This window comes from Salvia hispanica, chromosome 6 (genome assembly GCF_023119035.1).
Source record: "Salvia hispanica cultivar TCC Black 2014 chromosome 6, UniMelb_Shisp_WGS_1.0, whole genome shotgun sequence".
In the NCBI taxonomy this organism is placed as follows: Eukaryota; Viridiplantae; Streptophyta; class Magnoliopsida; order Lamiales; family Lamiaceae; genus Salvia; species Salvia hispanica.
Genome location: NC_062970.1, coordinates 24,428,316 through 24,448,119, shown reverse-complemented (window position 1 = coordinate 24,448,119; position 19,804 = coordinate 24,428,316). Strand labels below are relative to the sequence as shown.

General features: G+C 36.4%; 2 protein-coding genes across 4 annotated transcripts; one reads left to right on the top strand and one right to left on the bottom strand.

The window, feature by feature from the left end:
- Positions 1-3,008: 3,008 nt before the first annotated feature.
- On the bottom strand, positions 3,009-9,822 carry LOC125197222 (ribonuclease TUDOR 1). 3 transcript variants are annotated; one of them, XM_048095936.1, is made up of 17 exons: positions 9,590-9,822; positions 8,710-8,873; positions 8,147-8,224; positions 7,921-8,034; positions 7,726-7,830; positions 7,399-7,605; positions 7,086-7,301; positions 6,876-6,983; positions 6,198-6,368; positions 5,915-6,112; positions 5,479-5,838; positions 5,147-5,377; positions 4,877-5,065; positions 4,735-4,812; positions 4,465-4,659; positions 3,810-4,187; positions 3,009-3,467 (listed from the first exon to the last, which is right to left on the bottom strand). In XM_048095936.1, the coding sequence occupies exons 2-17, from the start codon at positions 8,857-8,859 to the stop codon at positions 3,282-3,284; spliced, it is 2,964 nt and encodes a 987-aa protein (XP_047951893.1). In that variant the 5' UTR covers positions 8,860-8,873; positions 9,590-9,822; the 3' UTR covers positions 3,009-3,281. The 3 variants fall into 3 exon arrangements, with proteins under 3 accessions (XP_047951893.1, XP_047951894.1, XP_047951895.1); XM_048095937.1 differs by having other exon boundaries at positions 9,594-9,822; XM_048095938.1 differs by having other exon boundaries at positions 9,613-9,822.
- A 4,461-nt stretch (positions 9,823-14,283) lies between these two features.
- LOC125197224 lies at positions 14,284-19,804 on the top strand. Its single transcript, XM_048095940.1, has 12 exons — positions 14,284-14,418; positions 14,588-14,734; positions 15,421-15,541; positions 15,659-15,798; positions 15,879-16,023; positions 16,566-16,744; positions 17,356-17,596; positions 18,125-18,208; positions 18,286-18,431; positions 18,624-18,731; positions 19,011-19,099; positions 19,171-19,804. Exons 1-12 carry the CDS (start codon positions 14,350-14,352, stop codon positions 19,676-19,678), a joined length of 1,977 nt encoding a protein of 658 aa, XP_047951897.1. The 5' UTR covers positions 14,284-14,349; the 3' UTR covers positions 19,679-19,804.

The window sequence follows — 19,804 nt, the reverse complement described above, 5'->3', positions numbered from 1 at the left end:
GATTCTTAGTGGGAAATTAGGAAAATGTTTGGCTCGAAAGGGTATTCCAGTAAGTTGATACTCCCTCCGTTCCTTCATAGTTGAGTCATTTTTCTATTTTGGGAAGTTCCCTTATAGTTAAGTCATTTCCATTTATAGTAATTTTTTTCTCTCTTACTTTATTCTCTCTTACTTTATTTTCTCTACTTTATTCACTTTTTACTTTATTCTCTCTACCTTTTTCTCTTTCTTACTTTTTTATCTATTTATTTAACACACTCAACATTCATTTTTTAAACTCTGTGCCAAAAAGTTCCGTCCAACTATGAGAGAACGGAGGGAGTACTTATTAACGTGATTTCTATTTATTTATTTATTTATTTATTTTAACACCATAAAGGTGGAGGGTTTGTGGGTCCTTCATCCCTATATATCATCAAACAAGAAGGTTACAGTACATGCACCGTCCAAAGCGGACTTGCGAAACAAACGAGTAACCATCAAACCAAGAAAGAGTATCTTGGTGTCGGCTTCCCTACAAGGGAGGATTTCATTCTACTCTCTTCCCATGTCTGTGCATGCAAAAAGAAAAGAGAAGCGATCAATCCATGCGGATTAAGGCCTTAACCAAAGGCGCAGCCGTGTTCTGATCGAGTATCACCAACTCGGCCTCCATGCACCCCTGTTGTGCTAAGCAATTTGCCACTTTGTTACCTTCCTTTGGAATGTGAGATATCTTATAGCTCACCAGTTTGAGTTTGTTACGAATCTCCGTCAGCCGGTGGCGAGAAGCAGCCGACCCATATCTCTTATCGCAAAGCAACGATATCATTTCGGGGTCACTCATCTCAATCCAAACTCTTTGTTCTCTAGTCTCTACCTCCCACCATGTCCAAACCGATGGACAATGCTTGTAGCTCCACGTCTTGACGAGAGTTTGCTGATATTATTAATGTGATATTCATGTTATTCCGTTGGAGTATTCCCTGACGAAGTTGTAAAGAGGTAAGGCCAAATTGCTTGTTAAGTCATGAACTATCAAAATAGTTTATTTTTTCTATTAACTTTAAATGTTGCATGAGACTATTTCGATCAATTTCCGACACAAACTTATCCCGCGTGGCGCACCGGAGGGTGACTTGGCAACTCCACTAATTCTGGTTGTTTCTCTTATATCTATGCAATCTCAGATCCCGTCTTATCACAAACATACAAGTAGCACAAATGAAACATACAAATCGAATTCAACATACAAATCAATATAAGCATACATATTGAATTCAGCATAAAAAATACTAACATCAATTCCACAATTTGAATTGAACCCTAAATTTATCATTTGCTAAGTCACGCTTCCGGTGTGCCACGTATGTGTCGAAAATCTATCGGATCGGGTCGGATGAAAAATTTACACAGTTTGGTAAAGTTCATGAAATTTCATGCAACATTTAAAGTTTACGGGAAAAATCAAACTATTTTAAAAGCTCATGACTTTACAGACAATTTACCCTAAATATAAAAAAGAGTGAACATGCCTAATTTTTAGATCCTAATTCTAGCAAACAAAACTCGCAAATTGTTGCCTTTTGGCCAATTCTTGGTCTATTTTGAGAAATTTGGGTGTTCACCTTCAACTTTTTTATTCTTGGAAACCTAAGCTAAAATAGTCAGTTCGCACTGTTCATGCGAATTGGACAAGAATTCAATTATTGAAAGTTGTTGAGATTTAGAATTGCGTTGATTTTCTACCTCAGATCTTCTCGCTCACATAGAATTGGTGTTAATTTTGTCATTCAACTTTTTTATTAGATCAAAATAAAAAATTGGGGCCACTGTTTATAGCTCATATTTGAGTTCAAAACATGTAAACTTAACAAATTAACCAAGAATTATACATATATGGCCATATTGCTTCACTTCTTGAAAGAATTCAATTCCTGAAGTTTTTTGATTAAACACGCTAGATAAATGGAGAAATCCTCAGTGCCATTTTTCTTTTTGAGGCATTACATTCTGACACATTTTGAAACATTTTTAGATTGAAAATATTATTATTTTGTATTTCATTTTAACTTCATAGTTCGTGAAACTATAGATTACATAAAATTTCATATCATATAATCCATCTGTCCTATAAAAATATGCACTTTTCGTTGGTCACATATCTTAATGCACAATTAATAAAGTAAGAAATAGATAAAGAAGAAAAAAGTAATTAAAAGATTGTTAGTGAAAATTGAGTGCCATATATATTATTAGAGAGGAGAGTTTTCAAAATTGAAAATGTATATTTTTATGAAATAGACTAAAAAGAAAAGATTTCATATTCTTATCCTGAAATTGAGGGAGTATCAAATCAAAAAATAACACTTAAAATGAAAAATAGTCAGTAATTTTTTTTTCCGGTACGTAGTGTAGATTCAGTGCCTAATTTGTTTGTGTCATAATGGTTGGTCCGTAGACCACCCCATAGCTTGATTGTTATAGTGGGATATACTCTCTCTGTCCTATTTCACATGACACATTTCTCTACTACTTCAATTTAGTTAATTGCCCACAACAAAACGAAAAGAATTACTCCATCCGTCCCTCTGTAGCTGAGTCGTATTCCTGTTAGCTGAGTCATTTCCTATTACGGCAAAAAATACTTTACTCTCTCTTAATTTACTCTTGCTTCATCTCTCTACCTTTTTCTTTTTTACTCTCTCCGTCCCATTGAAGATGGCCCACTTTCCTTTTTAGTTTGTCCCAACTAAGATGACCAATTACTTAAAATGTAAACACTTTTATCTCTACTTTATTCCCTCTCTCTTACTTTACTTTCTCCTCTCAACACACAAAATAAATTTGCATAAAATCCCGTGCCACCCAAAAAAGGGGTCATCTTCCTTAGGACGGAAGGAGTACTTTATTTTCATTTTACTTAACTCATTTAAAACAATTTTTCTTAAATCCCGTGCCAAAAAAACATGTCTCTACTACATAGGACGGTATAACACTATACCAACTATAAATATTTGAAGGGTAAATAAACAAAAACTATCCTGATTACTCATTGACAACAAATACAAAGAAGGATAAGAGTGTTTGCCTGCTTTATTAAGTATAACTCGAATAATAAATAAAGAAAACAAAATTGTTCACTCAACTACCTAAAAAACAGTGGCAAGGAGTTGGGTAAGTTGCACGTAAAACATACTGGCCTTCACTATTTGGTAAGTCCCTCTCTATCAGCTCCATATTCAGACAGTTACATGGTTTACCATCCAGGTATTGGTACAGGCTGGAGATATATCAACTGTTCACCGCCTTCCGGCAGCTTTACTCAAGGGAGGCGCTTCGTCATCATCTGATGCGATGTCTCCATACTCCCACATCCCGAGTCTCTTCTCTCGGGCTTCTGTCTGGAATTTTTCCAGTTCATCCATCGCCTGCTGCTTATCCTTAGGCTCCCATCTACGCCTCTTCTCCAATCGACCCAGTCCCTCCTGCAGCCATATTTACACGTTAGATCGTTACAGGAATGTGATACAATTGATACTCCCTCCGTCCCCTAAAAAAAGAAACTCTTTCCTTTTTGGTCCGTCTCCTAAAAATAGAAACTTTCTATTTTAGGAAGTTTATTTCTCTCTAACGAGGCGAGACCCATTTTCCACTAACACATTTTTCTTTCTATATCTCTCCTACTTTACCAATTTTTCTTTAAAACTTGTGTCGTTTCAAATGTTTCAATTTTTGGGAGACGGAGGGAGTATAATCTTTCTGTTTTCCAAATATTAAGATGTAAAATAAGCTATAAGAGCACTAGAGGAGGCACTCTGTTATCATACCTGTAGCATAACTGCGTTTATGCTCGTCTCAACCTCGGTATCAATCAGAGTCACCAAAAAGACAGTTCCGGTTCCCTGTCCTTTCACTTTTCCACCTGACGTGTCCTTCTCTTCTATGATAGCTCTAAATTCTGTTGGAGTGCTCAAAAGGTGCTCGCTTAAACGAATTGCTGCTTCTTGACCATAGTCATCTGCTAAGCCTGGAACCTTGACGTATGCCAGGCTGCATAGCTGAGCAAGGCCTGGTGCAGCAGACACCGAAGAATCAAGAGGCCGCAACTGGCTGTAGGGGACGGTTTCTTGATTCCCGTAATCAATGTAAAACACCTCAAACTTGTCATTCGCAGATTGCACAGCACCACGTGGGGCATTAACAATCTTCATAATCAAACCAGATGGGTTATAAAAATGTAGGGACCTAAATACCGATAACTTAGAAAGTACGGTAAAAAAGAAATAGCTTCGCTATACATTTACTAAGTACACATTAAAGCTAAATGAGGCACCATCAATAAAACCCGAGTAGAACCCTGAGAAGTCGAGCATCTTTCATCTAAGACGCACGAAGAAAGAAAGAGGCTCCACAAAAATTTTAAGAAAGTGTATTGCGACACAGCGGTACTATATTCAAGAAAAGTAATGCAATGCCACTTACCATAGCACGGTTCCAAGATTTATCAGCACTGAACTGAGCCAGAACAATATCCCCCTTTTTTGGATTAAAGGCGCCAATTACAGGAGCTTCTTGAAGGCTTAATGAAGAAAGCTGTTTCTGTATAGCAGCCACTTTCTGATCAGCAACTGACTGAATGTAAAATTTACCACCTTCCAAGACTTCTGTAACTGTAACCTGAAAAAGAACATATGATTATCCATGACTGCCTCCGAGATTACTGCCAGTGAGCACATAGTGTGGTACTCATACCTTAAACTCCTCTTTTTGTCGTCTTTCAACAGATGTACCGTTGGTAACTTCCTCTCCCTCAACATAATTCTCCCATATCTGCAATAGAAGTATCAGCAAAAGAGTATCACAAATAGGAACATGGTTAAACTTATATATTTACCTTCAACTTTTTCTGTTTAGCTGATTGCTCAGCTTGAACCAGGAGATGAGCTTCTGGGATCCTATCAAGGCCAAAGGAAGTTTGAAGTTTAGCCAAACCCGCCTCCAGAAGTGGTATTGCGACATTGGTTTTTGACTCCCACAAGGTACCCAAGAAAGTTCCAGTTCTATCAACAGTTTCCACTTCAATCTGCATGCAGGTACAGCAACATAACAGTGAGACTGAATGCACATATAACAGAGAATGTGAAGCCTAAAAGAAAATCACTACCTCAACATCCCTCTGCATAATTTTCCGCCTCATAAATGCAATGGCTTCTTCAGAATAAGGCTCACCACGGCCAGGACATCTGACACCAGACAAGGATAGGGCAATACTGCATGTCGCCTTAGGAATATCTATTTTGTATCGATGTCCACTGAGAACATATTCGACAATAGCAGACATCCTTCTATTACGTTGCAAAAATGGTAGGAAGTCTTTCGCTTTCTTTGCATTAGCCTGCACATGTTTATTTCCACAAACAGTGCACGTATTTACTACAAAAACTATATGTAAATTGTAAACACAGAAATATTTATTATATATGGTGCAGAACTAACCGTTAGCAGATCTGTCATATGCCTTACAGGAGGATCCTTAGCAGAATGCATACCTTTCTTCCCAGAAATAGCACGTGATTCAGCAGATAAGAGGGCATCATAATAATTTGACCTTTCCTCAAAATCTCGATGCCTAACTGTGGTGGCAAAACCGCGACCAACTAAAAGCTCAGCAATGTTAACCCCATTCGGTTGGTTGCCTGCTCCGGCAGCAGCAGGAGTAGCATCATCCGCATCCTTAGCCGGATTAACAAGAAAGACAGTTCCAAAATCCATCACCCTTGTATCTCCAGACCCAGCTGGAGCAGCACCTCCATCTGTCAGGCCAACCTTCCTGGAATACTCCATAGAAACATTCACCTAAACAAGTAACGTAGATGTTAAAATTAGAGCACTTAATCACAAAGAAGTGCAAAAGAAAGATCAAGAACCATACCTGACGACCAATTAGGCGCATCCTCAGGAATTCCTTAGCATCACGAGCATAGGGATCAGGTTTTTGATCTCTACGAGGATTTCCCATTTTAGGGCCCCGTATACTTGAGAGATTGACTCGCCGCTCTGCAGCAGGATCGCCAAATGGCAAGGAATCATCAGCAACAACAATACAATCTGCACTCGCAACTTCAATCACCTGCACAAAATAAGTTGTCAGCAAATAATTAACTAATTCAGAAAATTTCCAAACCACTAAATGTTAAATCTAGGGCACGACTTACTTTTCCTGTAAAGTTCTGGTCATGAATGGCCTTTGAGTTTGTTGCTGGGGGGACATAATTTGTCCAGATTCTTAACCTCGACTTTTTTGCTTGAAGTTCTGCATTCTTTAACCTTCGTCTGGCTTCATCTTCTAGCAAGCTTGCACTCCAGTCCACATATTTAGCTAAACCCTGGGGCAATAACACATTGAGGAACATTATATAATTCTGGAATAAGAAGAAAATACTAAAGGGATGCATATGCATTAGATAGTACAAGTGAGTGTGTGTGCATGACTGTGTGTGTGTGTGTGTGTGAGAGAGAGAGAGAGAGAGAGAGATGGAAAACACAGACAGCAAGTATATAAGAAAATAATAAAGCAACAATTACCAGTGCATTGTCAAGACAAACAAAATATTGAAGAAGTTTGCCAATCAACTTCAACACAATATAAAAAAAAAAAAGAGAGTGAAGTATCTCAGAAATCATTGTTTTTATTATATAAAATTATTGTAGATAAGATATTCAAAATGTTTAGAAAAAAATTTAAATAACAATGGGTGAGAATGAAACATTTATGTGGGATGCTGTCAATTCATAAAGAAGAATCTTGTGTGCAAGACATAAGCTATCGCATAATCAGGAACTTAGGACAAAAACCAGAATGACCACCATATTAACATTATGTAATGGCTTACATTTTCAATAAGCTCCAATGACAAATCCTTTGCTGATTCACCATCAGGATAGTATACTGAACCGGTAAGGTTGCTAAATTTGTCAACACCCTCTAATACAATCCTGACCTGTATCGCATAAATTGACAGATACATTACAAACTTGAACAATAGAAATACATTCTTTGAAAGAAAGAAAATGACTAAGTCTTCATGTTTAAGCAGTCTCACATCTCTGTGCAACACACGAATTTCTGTGAAATGCTTGGCTTCTTTCCCAAAGGGATCTGCAGGAACTTCATTTACTGATGTAGACGATGCAGCAAGCTTCTGAGCAGATGTTAAAGGAGCCCGGCCTTCAACTGTTGAATCTCCATTTTGTTCAGTAGACACCACCTCAGTAGCAAAGGCAGATTCTGCTGCAGCCCTTCTACCAGGAGATGGAGCCTAGTATAAAAATCAATATTGATGTCATCAGAATTTTTGGAATAGATTACAAAACCATCTAAAAGAGTATATATAATCGATAGTATAATATATATACCTGAATTCCAGCAACAAACACTTGGACATATTGAAAGTCTGGAAGCAAATAAACACGGATTGTGCTCCCATCGCGACACTGATCGACAATAGCCTCCAAAGGACTGCCCTTCTTAGCAGCCAATAGAGCCATAGCATCAAAATTACTGGGATCGCTAACCGCTGAAGGAGGCAGGTCCCTAATGGCCGCCTCAGCAGCACCTGGGGTCTGAATGGAGCAATTCCAACACATATATCATCAATATAATATTCTGAACCATGTAATCTCTAACCAGATAATAAAAAAAATTCAGAACACTAAAAAATACAAAAATACAAATATACAGACCCTGATCCAACGACCAAGACCTTGCTGTTTGGCCTGCTCTTCAAGGCGCAGCAAATCCACTAAGTATGGACTAGCTTCTCCTTTCTGTTGACCTTGCTCCCTAACCTGTGTAATGGGAAATCTGACGTGAGATACTGCAAGAATCAGCGAAAAATAGTAACACTGTCAATAGGGTAATAAATAACAATGGAAAACCTTTGCCCAGCCTCCAGTAACCACAAGCAAAGCCACATTCTTATCCCCAAGGAAAACAGAGCCAAACTCCCGATTAATGGATGGTACAGTATAATCCACTCTAAAAGTGACCTCCTGTAATGTAATAAGCATAAATTTTTAAGCCTAAATACAAAATATACATACAAAAATTCATATTTAAATGAATAGATATCTTAGGGACCAAGAAAGCCACAATAAAATCCACCTTTCCAATACAAAGCTTCCTCAAGAATTCTCTGCTCAGCCATGCAAATGGCTCATCGAGCCCACCTCTTCGGGGAGCCTATAATAGAAACAAAGTAACACAAGGACAAAAGTAAGAAAATTCTCAATCTGGTATCCGAGACACTATTTGAAGGAGGTAGTCATCACTCATCAACCAAGTTCAATAGTTAAGAAGGCTCCCAAATTTAGATTCAAGAAATAAGAGAATGTCAACAGAACAATGGAGTAAATTCATTAAGAAACGTAAGGGTGGCTATAATAACACAAAAGATGTAGTCCATAAAGTTCGGACAAATTAAACATGTTCTCAAGAAGAATTGTCTAAATGCATGCTAATTGATCTGAGAAGCTTACTAAATTATATCTCAGCTACAAATCCAGCACAGTAGGTAAATATATATAATACTCAAAGCACCAAAAATCTAGTGAAAACACAAAATCTCATGGCCATTCAGCAACTTAAAAAAAATGAATAGCTATTCATAGACATGATCTGATCAACCAAAAGTAATGCACAATTACATACTCGTAAACAAAACATACCAATTTAGGAGCCATTAGAGAAGACAAAGTAATTGTCTTCTCTGGGGGAATCTCAGCCTTCGTGTTCCCCATTATCACCAAACAGTCACCAGATGGAACAGCTTTTACTATTCCCCTCAACCATCCTGTGGCTCCAGCTGTTGATGCCATTTCAACAGCAAATTCTGTATAACAAGAGGTTTGAGACAGTGACTCAGAAATTGTAAAAATAAAAGCAACAAGAACACCAGAATTTAGCTCCAATATTCCTTCTCAATCAGCTTTTATGTATGGTCTATAACAGTACCCCCTAAAAAACAAATCAATCAAAACCATTCAACTGTACTGCTGAAAAGCATAATAAATAGGATTAACGATCAAAACTCTGTTTTACAAAACAAATCAAAATATAAGGTTGGAGAAAGGTCAATCTTTGATGCATCACAAGGAGGAGAGATCAGTTAATCTAATGAACGAATTGCCAAAGGTATTAATTTTTCATTAAATACATAATAAGTATATATAATCAACACAAATTATATAGCTGAAATTAACAGATCCCTGTTTCAGCAAAATCACAATATTCACAAATACAGTAGCCTAAAAAGACACAAAAATGACTCTTTGTGAGCGAATAACTCCAAGATTTAACAAAAGAATCAATGCAGGTGATCAATAACTGTCGTGCAGTTTTCCCAGCCGAAGCAGAATTCCATTGCAAAAATCTTAACAACACATGCAATCATACAAATGATAGAGATCTACGGCTAACCGCCAGCGATCAGCACGATCTCACACAGAAACGCCCAAAACAAATCCAGAAGAAAGTCAATTCAGTGTACAGAAGGCGTGCATTGATAAAAATAAGCTCCAGATCACTGAGATCTGAACAAAGAAATACCTACAAAGCCACCAGAAAATCACCGATAAATCCTAGGCTGGAGGAGGTTGAAGAGAGAGAAGGAGTAGACGAAACCGATCCGATTTCCAATTCGATTACGATGAGCTCATCAAATCGAATCAGTTATTTCTAGAAACTGAAATTGAAGTGTCTTTTCACTTTTCAGGTTTAGTCGTTTACTCGAATTGAAGCGAAATATGAGAGAATGTGTTCAGTAGAGACGACGGCGGAGCAAGGAGAGTATAATTTATCCATTTCCATGTAAAGATTGGCCTTTTATAGAAGGGTCAGCTGAATCACCTCAGCTTTTGTTAGAATTACGAAATGTGCCACGGAAATTCAATGACTGTTTATATCTAAATTCATAAGCATTTCTTTCCGTGTATCCAATGTGATTTGGCAGGTGATTTAGTAGTCGCAGATTTTGGTGGCTGTGCGTGTGCGTGTGCTTGTGCCCCTTCATTGGCGCGGTTGCACCCCAACTATCGACTTCATGTCTATTGCCCTTCTTCGTTAGTGAGTTCTGAGGCCCTTTTTCTGCTTCGATTGGATAGGGTGGTGGCGGGGGGAGTATTTTATGGTTGAGACGAGTCTTTATTGAGGGCCTTTTGCACGCCCCTTGTAGTAGCGTCGAACTTTGAGGCGGAGTTTCTTGCTCTTCTTCACAGTCTTATAATGACTATGGAGTTCTCATCACAGGTTTGAGTCGAGATGGATGCAATAGCAGTGGCCGCAGTGTTCACTTCGAGTCGGAGGGGAGCATAGACACCATATGGCTCGCATCCGTCTTTTGCTCGCACAATTGCAGACTTGCTTCTCTCTCATTCTATGATGCAGATACAACACTTCGAGACATTTGTTAGGATGGAGCAATTGGGTTATTCGAACTTCAAATTTAGGTATCGAGAATAATGTCTAACTCGATTGTCATAGTGTATCGTTTTCATTAAAACATCATAATAGTGAGACATAATCCAATAACTATCCCTTTTTTTACGAATGCGGATAGTATATATCAAGTATTCATAACGATAAAAACATTTTGAGTTGTTGAGAGTGAGCATGGACAACCATGTGGAGGTTGTGTCCAATGAGAGCCGACGTGTGTAAGTGGGTTATTTATGTCACGCCAAACTAGTAATTTTTGCATTATCCGGGAAAAAGTTCATTTTTCCATCCCAATTTTGGATGATAAAAGATACAAATACTCCCTTCATCCGCGACGTATATAATCTTGTGTCATAACTCATCCAAGATAAGAAATGATTTTGGAATCAACACTACAATCGTTCATTATCCACATATATTTAGGTCATGCATATTAACTGGAGTGTCTTTTATAAAGAACCGATTGAAATATATTTTGAGAGCGAATCTACCATTTAGTATATGATACGCTCAAATTCTACATTGTTTTAAGTCCATTATTTGGACCGTTTTGAGTATCAAAGTTATATTACATTCCATTATTTGCATATTTTAATCATTTTGGTATTTTGACGTATTTTGATAAGAAATGTGCTAAGTAGAGCCTAAGAAGATGGAAAAAAAAATCGAATTCAAAAGTCTAGAGCAAAAGCGTCGGCCAATGGTTCGTTGGGCCGCCGCGAAGCTCATCGACCGCCAAAGAAGTAGTGGTTTGCCTCAGAATTTGTGCCTGGAAGAAGGACACGACCAGCGACTCACTGAAAGTTGCACCGAGAGATCAGAGGCTTGGCAGCGGTTCGTTGGAACTCAACCAACGACCCACTGGAAATGGGCGACGCATGAATTAACCTATTTTCTGCCAAGACTTGCCTTGCTAGGATATAAGATAGTATCATATTGAAGAGCACGACTTGAAGGCTATAAATACCCCCTGGAGCTTCATCAAATGAACTTTTTGTTGCATTATATACTTGAGAAACAAATTGAGAGTTCTTGTTCAATTGTTCTACATCTTTACACCATACTTATATTTTGAAGCTTGGGATTTAAGAGAAGATCAAGACATAAAATATTTTTCCCCTGGGTTTTATCTTAGTACCCGTCCCGCTTAAGATGACACGTTTTCCTTTTTAGTTTGTCCCAACTAAGATGACACATTTCCTTTTTTGGTAACTTTCTCTCTCCAATTAATACACTCAACCACTTTTTTTCACTCCTATTAAAATATTCATCTTTCTTTATCTCTCTACTTTAATACTTACACCCACCTTCTCTCTCTCCAATTAAACACTTTAACCAATAATTCCTAAAATCCCGTGCCGGCTAAGCAATGTGTCATCTTAGCCGGGACGGAGGGAGTAGTTTTTATGTTTACAATGATTTCCCTACAAACTACAGATTATGCTCTTTGTCTATGAGTGGCTATATCAGTAGAATTCTAGGGATGTGTTAGTAACGACTTTATTTTATACAATTCCTATTTTATGATATGTGTTTGTTTATACTTGCTACATTCTAAGTTGTTCGATAATGCTTCATGTTTGAGTAACACATTCTATGATGATTTCTGGGCATGTAAAGTAATCGAGAGATGATTTGTATGTTAGACGGATTTAGTTAACACTATAATTAAATCCCCCTAAAAGGGTATTGTTAATTGAGAGTGAGGACATCTTGAGGGTCTAATTGAACCTTTTCGAGTTAATAATCTAAGCCTGAAAACATTAGTGTTTAATCTACTTTGTGTCGCATGAGCAATACTTATGTGACTGGTTCTAGTTAAGCATGAACTGTGCTAGGATATTGTAATCGTGTCTTGTATAAACCATAATTGTGAAAGCACATCACAGGAATTCTCTTATCTCCATATGTTTTTCTCAAATATTAAACTTTGCAATTGTTTACTACTTTTTTATTGTTTTCATTTACTGTTTTTCTTTTATGATCAAACCAGCCACCTTATCTTCCAAATAGTGATTGAAGTCTAATATTAGATAGTCTATCTGTAATAGCATTTTCTGAGTTTGACAACTCTATGCTTACCCTTTGTCATACTATCATTACCTTGTCATACTTACAAGTAGTTGTAGTACTAAAAAATAATACAATATACAATGTATAAAGAGAACTTGTATGTTCAACACTTATACATAAATTCCATGAACTTAATCAACAATAATAATAAGAGACAAATTATGTAATAAAAATTAGTTATTCAAAATAATATATGTGAAAAAGATTAAAAAATACAAAGTAGCACAGAACATATTTTTTAGTATATATTTTAACAATCTCCCGCTTATACTTAAAACATGTTTTGAGTGTACAAAAATTGCATACTATTCTCCTAGTTGTACTGAGAGCAAGTCTTTGATGCATCTAATAATGCACCACTTTCGCATGGTGATTAAATTTCTCATCTGTAATGATTTTTAAGAAATGTTCTTTTATATTGTCTTCAGTGCAATCTTGATTAACTCAGTGTCTCAATATCTCACTATATGCCTGATGATATCATACCTCCACTCTATGTGTTTATTGCCCTTGAGATATAATTACACGCAGCTAACATGTAGTAAAATATAAAATCAACAAATACAAATAACATAGATTTAGAAAAAGTCTTCAGTGAATGGATTCGATGGTCAATCACATGTCCTATATTGCTTGCTTGATATAGAAAATTTGGAATTTTCTCTCTGTTTTCGGTTCTCCACAATGTAAAAGTTTAATAATACTCTCTTTGTCCCAAGGCAGTTAGTTGCATTTATTCCTATTTAGCCGTCCAAGAGTAGCTGAGTTATATTTTTATGGAAAAAAATATGTTCACCCTGCTACTGTACTCAATTATATCTTTCTCTTAGTTTATTTTCTTTCCTACTACTTTATTCACACTTTACTTAACCTTTAAACAATAGTTTTTTTCTTAATATTTATGAAAAAAAATGTCTCAACTAAATGGAATTAAGGGAGTATGATGTTTCCAATGTCCTTATATGATGTGAGACTGTGAGTCCTGAGAATTCAAATCGGGCTAGATTACAATTTGTCCCAATTAATTAAAACTTATCACTTGGTGAGTGAAATGTTGGCATAAACAACTTGGCCAAGTGTGTAAATTACAAGCAATTTAGTTGTGTGGTAGGCTTTGGAATCACTCGACACATCGCTTGGTCGAGTGAAATACTCTCTCCGGTCCCTAATAAATATATGACCGGTAGAATTTTCAAAAAAATTGTTTTAACTTTATATAGATAAATGATTTTAAAATTTAGTAGAATGTGATACATATTTTTATATAGTTGTATTGACACCTAATATTACAAAACTTTCTAAAATCTTGTTTTTCCTCCCAAACTTTTAATTTGACCTAAAATATCATATACTTAAATAGTTGTTGAATTTTTTTACCGATGACAAAATCCTATTACATTAAACTTGCAATCACATCACACGACATCTGATATGATTACCCTTAAAAAATGACAATAAATATGATTACAAAATTTCAAAAAGGAAGACATGCATGATTATCTATCTCATTTTAATGTAGTTAGATTTTGTAAAAGATTCTACTGTATGTCAAGTTTATAATTTTTTGGAAAAACTAATTTTTGCTTTTATAATATTAAGCGTTAATATCTATTTTAAATATTAATTTTATAATAATTATAAGTAGAATAAGTCACTGAAATGACGAAGTGAGAGTTTGTTTTCACCATTTTGGTCCATTGTGATTCTAACCCTTGCTATTACGCGCCAAAACTTAAAAAGAAATAAACGGAGAGATTTCATTCGGCAAAAGAGTAGGAAAAGGAGCTGAGTGAAAACAAATGGCTTTGCTCTGCTTTGTTTTGGATTTGCGGAGTTTATCACCTCCAGTTCTTCGAGATCTGAAGCAGGTATGGAGATAATATAGTCAGTTTGACGATTGCTTTGCAAAATATGGTCACTCAATCCGAATTTTATAATTTTTTCAATCTGGTGATAAGATGATTCAAAAATCGCTCGGCACCGATGATTTTGACTAAAATTCGATTTTCAACCAATTATTTCTCCCTACTGTGCCAGTCATTGTTGCAGCTTGCAAATTACTATGCAATTTCGAGTCTGAAGGTTGATTGTCATGTTGATGGAATTCAATCGAATTCGAAGCCTCTGCCTGACCGGATCGGACTGTGCTATATTGCGAGGAACAGAATTTCTTGTTGCGATGAGGTATTTTAGATAAAAAAAAAATTATATTATATGCTCGCTTTATTTGTCTTTTGCTCCTATAATGGCGTAAAGCTCGATTCTATTACCCTGCATTAAATTAAATGACATTCACCTTATGGTACAGAAAGTATATTGTGGTCTAGAATTTTAAATGCCATCTTAAACAGGCATTGCTTTCATTTAAAGTTTACCAAGCATTTCTGGAATTTTTACTTTTGATGATAATTTGCTGTTAATCATGGAGTAGGAGGAACTCCACACCATTTCCATTTCTTATGCCGTAAAGCTCGATTCACTACCATGCATTAAAATAAACGACATTCTCCTTATGGTACAGCAAGTATCATGCGGTCTAGACTGTTAAATGCAATCTTAATCAGGCAATGCTTTCATTTAAAGTTTACCAAGCATTTCTGGAAATTTTACTTTTGATGATAATTTGCTGTTAATGTTGGAGTAGGTGGAACTCCACACCATTTCCGTATCTTATGTTGCTTTCACGCAAATCAATATTGTTTGCATTAGTTGATATATGATGTAGTATGGTTTATGAGCTTCTACGTGGCCGAAATATTTTGTTGTTAAACTGTCTGCCTTTTTTTTTCGCATAGATATTTTAGTTCCTTGTTTTGGACTCATAGAGTAAATTGATTGATGATAAGTAGTGGAAAATTCTATTTGAACAGCTGAAGATTGCATATAATCCCCAAGAAAAGTTCAGCTTACGCGACCTTCATCACGCACTAAGTAATTTGCCTCTTGATACTTTCTGTCCTGAATCTAATGATTCTGAAGGCATATGTAAGGGTAATACAGTTTATTTTCATCCCTTGCACTGAATCCTCTGGTAGATGATTGTAATTTATTGGGTAAGCATTCTAATAGAAGGCCATATATTTTTTATTTTCTTATTATGTGCTGCAGACCTTAAGCTGGCAGATGTTCTGAGTGAAAAAACTGTATACACTTGGGGAGGCCAAGATAAAACCGTTAAAAGAAAAGTGATTTTGATTAGTTCTTCTCTTGTTGGTGCCTTGGATTCTGTTACAATGAAGGCTCTGACAGTGAGAATTTCCAGCTGTTTGTTCAATAGTGATCATATTTCATAATCGTAAATTAAGCATTTTGGGTTTGTTTCTTGCAGGATGCAGCTAACAAGTGTGTCTTGGTAGAATTCATTTTGCTGGAGCAAACATCAAGTCAACTTAGTGACAACAGTGAGAATGTCAACCAATTTGTTAAGCAGATTGGTTCTCTTACAAACTGCTCATTTCAGACATGCGTTCCAGGTTAAGCATGGCTAAAATTTACAACATATTCAATAAAATAGCTCTGCACTGGTTGGAGATGTGTCTTTATGCTTTAATATTTCTACAGAGGACAACCAGCTTAGTAATTGCATCAATCTTGCAATATAGGCGAGAATGACGATTATAGCTGCTCATTCCTCTCAGTACTCTGAATCGGAATTTTACACAAAAACCATTGTGCTGTTTCACCAGATCTTTGATTAGATGTAATTTCTGCCTTGACATAGCTTTTACTCCTTATATATAATTATACCAGATCATCATAAACTCTGTATTACTTGATTTCCACATATCTCAGTCAATATCCTTATATATAAGGATTTTGTATACCTGAACTATCCTTAGACAAATGATTTTTGTTTTGTAAGAAATTACTTTAGGGTAGAGAACATCTGGTATTCGGAGGGAAATGAAGGTTAATATTAAGAGATAGTAGTACTTACCATTTAATTTTTTTTAAGTATTAATCTCTTCAGAAACTTTTATTTCAATTAATATGTTTATCAAATTAATGTTTTCAGGTCTACAGGTACTGTATGGTCTTGGAAAAAGATGGTTTCAGGAATTAAAGGATGACAAAGAAGTACCACTACAAGCCCATTTCATTTTCAAGACTAGTTTAATGAGCAGTCTCAATCAGATATCCTGCGACTTGTGTGCATCTTTCAACCCCAGAGTTGATGAGTTCAATCATTGTCAGGTATCTTATACATTATTAATTAAATAAAAGCAAACTTCAGGTGATCCATGAATCCCACTTGATGAGTTAAAATGCTGCCTGAATCCAGATATATATACATGCATGAAAACTTCACATGATTCTGGTTCTTTAGACATTTTGTCTGAGCATGCAGGGAGAAATATATTTATCTAATGTGAAAGTGTATCTTGTGGATATTTGATCACAATAATATCTCTGCAATGACTCCTACTGCTTTTTATTACCTTAACAACATCAACAACAAAAAAATGACATTAAAATCCTAAAACATGCCTGTTATTAGCTTATTATTGATGATACTGGATTGCCATTTCTATCAAGTACCATCTGAAGAAAGCATCTTCTTAAGGAAGTATAAACTTGGCTTGAAGACTAAAAGAAGAATACTTATTTTTAAGTTTGTGATGTTTAGAATTGCTAAAGCAAACCTTGTTTTTCAGATCAGATTTCTAAACATTAGTATTAATAACGTTTGTCTCTTTGACAGGGTTATTTTTATATCCTATTTGTTCATGCTTGCTTCCACTAGCAGTGCTCTCATTTGAATATGATATGAATACATTTATTTATAGTGTCTTCAATATTTTCAGGCATGCAGATGTCATGGTATTCCATTGGATCATTCAAGTGTGCATCAGAGCAGCAAGTTTCATTCTTGCCCCATAACCAATGATAATCTCGGAGCTTTAGATATAAATGAGAACGCTGTTAGGGTTGGTGAACAAACAATACTATACATGCCCTCTTTTTATAACAGACCGAAGCCGAGGAAAGTTACATCTATTAATTTCGATGTGATTCAGAGGACTTACTTAGGATCACTAGATGAAGGTATATATGCATCTAGGAAAAGGTGCATATTTGCTTTCCATGATTATCTTATATGCTATAAAGTATTAGGTGCTTTTTATTAGCTGCCTTTCTATTTTCTTAATCTTTCTGATTATGCTTTAACTGAGAGCATTTAAAAGTACAACTCCCTAAGCCTCATGGCTATTGCTATCTCTAGTTATAATGCAACCTTGATTTGCATGTTGTACTTTATTTATTATAATTTGAATTTTCCGTAGACAAGTCCCAAAAGGTCGCATGTGATGTCTGTTGTTTTGTTTGTGAATATGTTCTACATTGTGAAATGTTCTGTGCATGAGATAAACTTGAAGAACTCCCCTCTTTGTAGGTTTTGTGATCTACTAAAATGGTAATTACTTCAGCAGATCCCTGGCATTTGAGTCCATTTTTTGGTCTCATCTCCAAACCCGGCTCCCTAGTTTCGATAGTCAACATCCAGGAAACTAGCAGCTGAAATACTTTGATTCACACATTCCAGTTCTAAATTGGTTCGTTTGCTCTGGACAGGACTGATAAGGGGCGCTACATACTTTGTTACTCCAACTTCACACCAGTCAGATGAGAATGACGCCTCAAAGCTAAATTCACAACGTATGTGCAAGGATGTTGCAACTATTTTTTATACGCCTAGCATTGATCTCATCTCTCACTTATATTATTGATTGCAGTCTTTCAAGTCGTCTGTAGAGTTCTAAATTCCCTTGATCAAGGTCTGGTGTGCTCTTCTACATGTAACATTGAAACTGCAACAGAGACTTCATTCCGGTTCTATTACATTCTTCTACCTTCGGACAAAGGACTGATGCTTGTCCGGGTAAAATGCGGATATTAACATTACCTTTTCCGTTCATTTCCCTCAAATTTACCTGGAAATATGTCTTTTTAGCCCCTTCTCTTCTTCTGTTGCTAGAGTTCAACATTCCAATTCAAATCTCAGAAAGCTGACCTAATTTCCTATGTTGTTCTTCTTCTAATTAATATTCTTTTCAATTTTGTAAATATGCAGAGGCTTTCAGCATCAGAAGAAGTTTTGCCCATGCCTGTGTATAGCCACCTCACTAGCTCATCTATCCTTGAAGAGATTAATACCGCAGTTCAAGCCTCTTTGCTAAAGGTTGATTTCAGCATCAATATTCACTTTGATTACTATTTCTGCCTCATGCAATTCCATTTCTTGGTTTCTAATTTCTATTTTGATTTCTGAAGACTGTAAGGCATAATATGCAAGCATTAAAGTATCTAATCACTTACTTTATTCATCCTCTTATGGTATTGATTGTCTTATCCCATAACTCAGCTCATTGGGGGAAATTACTAATTTTATGCATCAATATTTGTAACATTTTCCTTTTTGCAATCATACATTCATACTGATATGTAATTTTGTTCCCAGGTAGAAGTAAGTGACTACAATCCATTCCACCATGAGAGAGGTTTCCATAAAAAGTTAAACACTCTTGTTAAAGAGAGCCTACAGTTTGGGTACATCTATTCTCTATCTTATTAATTTTTCTGTCTCTTCCATAATCTCATTTCCGAGCAATACTTTGCAGAGCAATACTTCCTAAAAGCAAAGAAGAAACCTCAACGTCAGAGTTGAACGCGCAGAACTCTGATCTTCACCCATCAAAGCCGGCAGCAGGCAACCTTGTTACAGGAGACGAATCTCCAGATTCCGACACTAAACTAGGAGAAAACAGAACCGGCCCATCTCTCGCCGAAGAATGGGAGCAACTTATTGTCACTGAGCTTGGCAGCATGCATTCTCCCACATGCATTGCTAACACAAAGCTCGACCAACAGCTCGTTGCATCATCATCGTCACAAAATACCAGGCCACTGGATGAGAAAACTTCAAGAATTCTCGAGAGACTGGAAAACCCCAAGCAGCTAAAGAGAAAAGCAGCTTCGCCTACAATCTCGTGCAGTTTCTCTGCTGATATTTGTGGGCCGGTTAAGAAGCCCCTTATACCGTATAGGGCCACTGACAGCGAAGAGCAAGGCCTGGTGCACACCCAACCAATAAAGCCCAATTTCCAGAGATTGAAAAGGAAGAAATAGCAAGGTAATGCCTAAGCAAATAAATTTGATCGTATTCCTCAACTTTATACACTATCCTACTCCATTTGTGCACACATAAGGCCAACAACAACCCAGTTTCATTTGAAATCTCTTTGCACTTTTGTG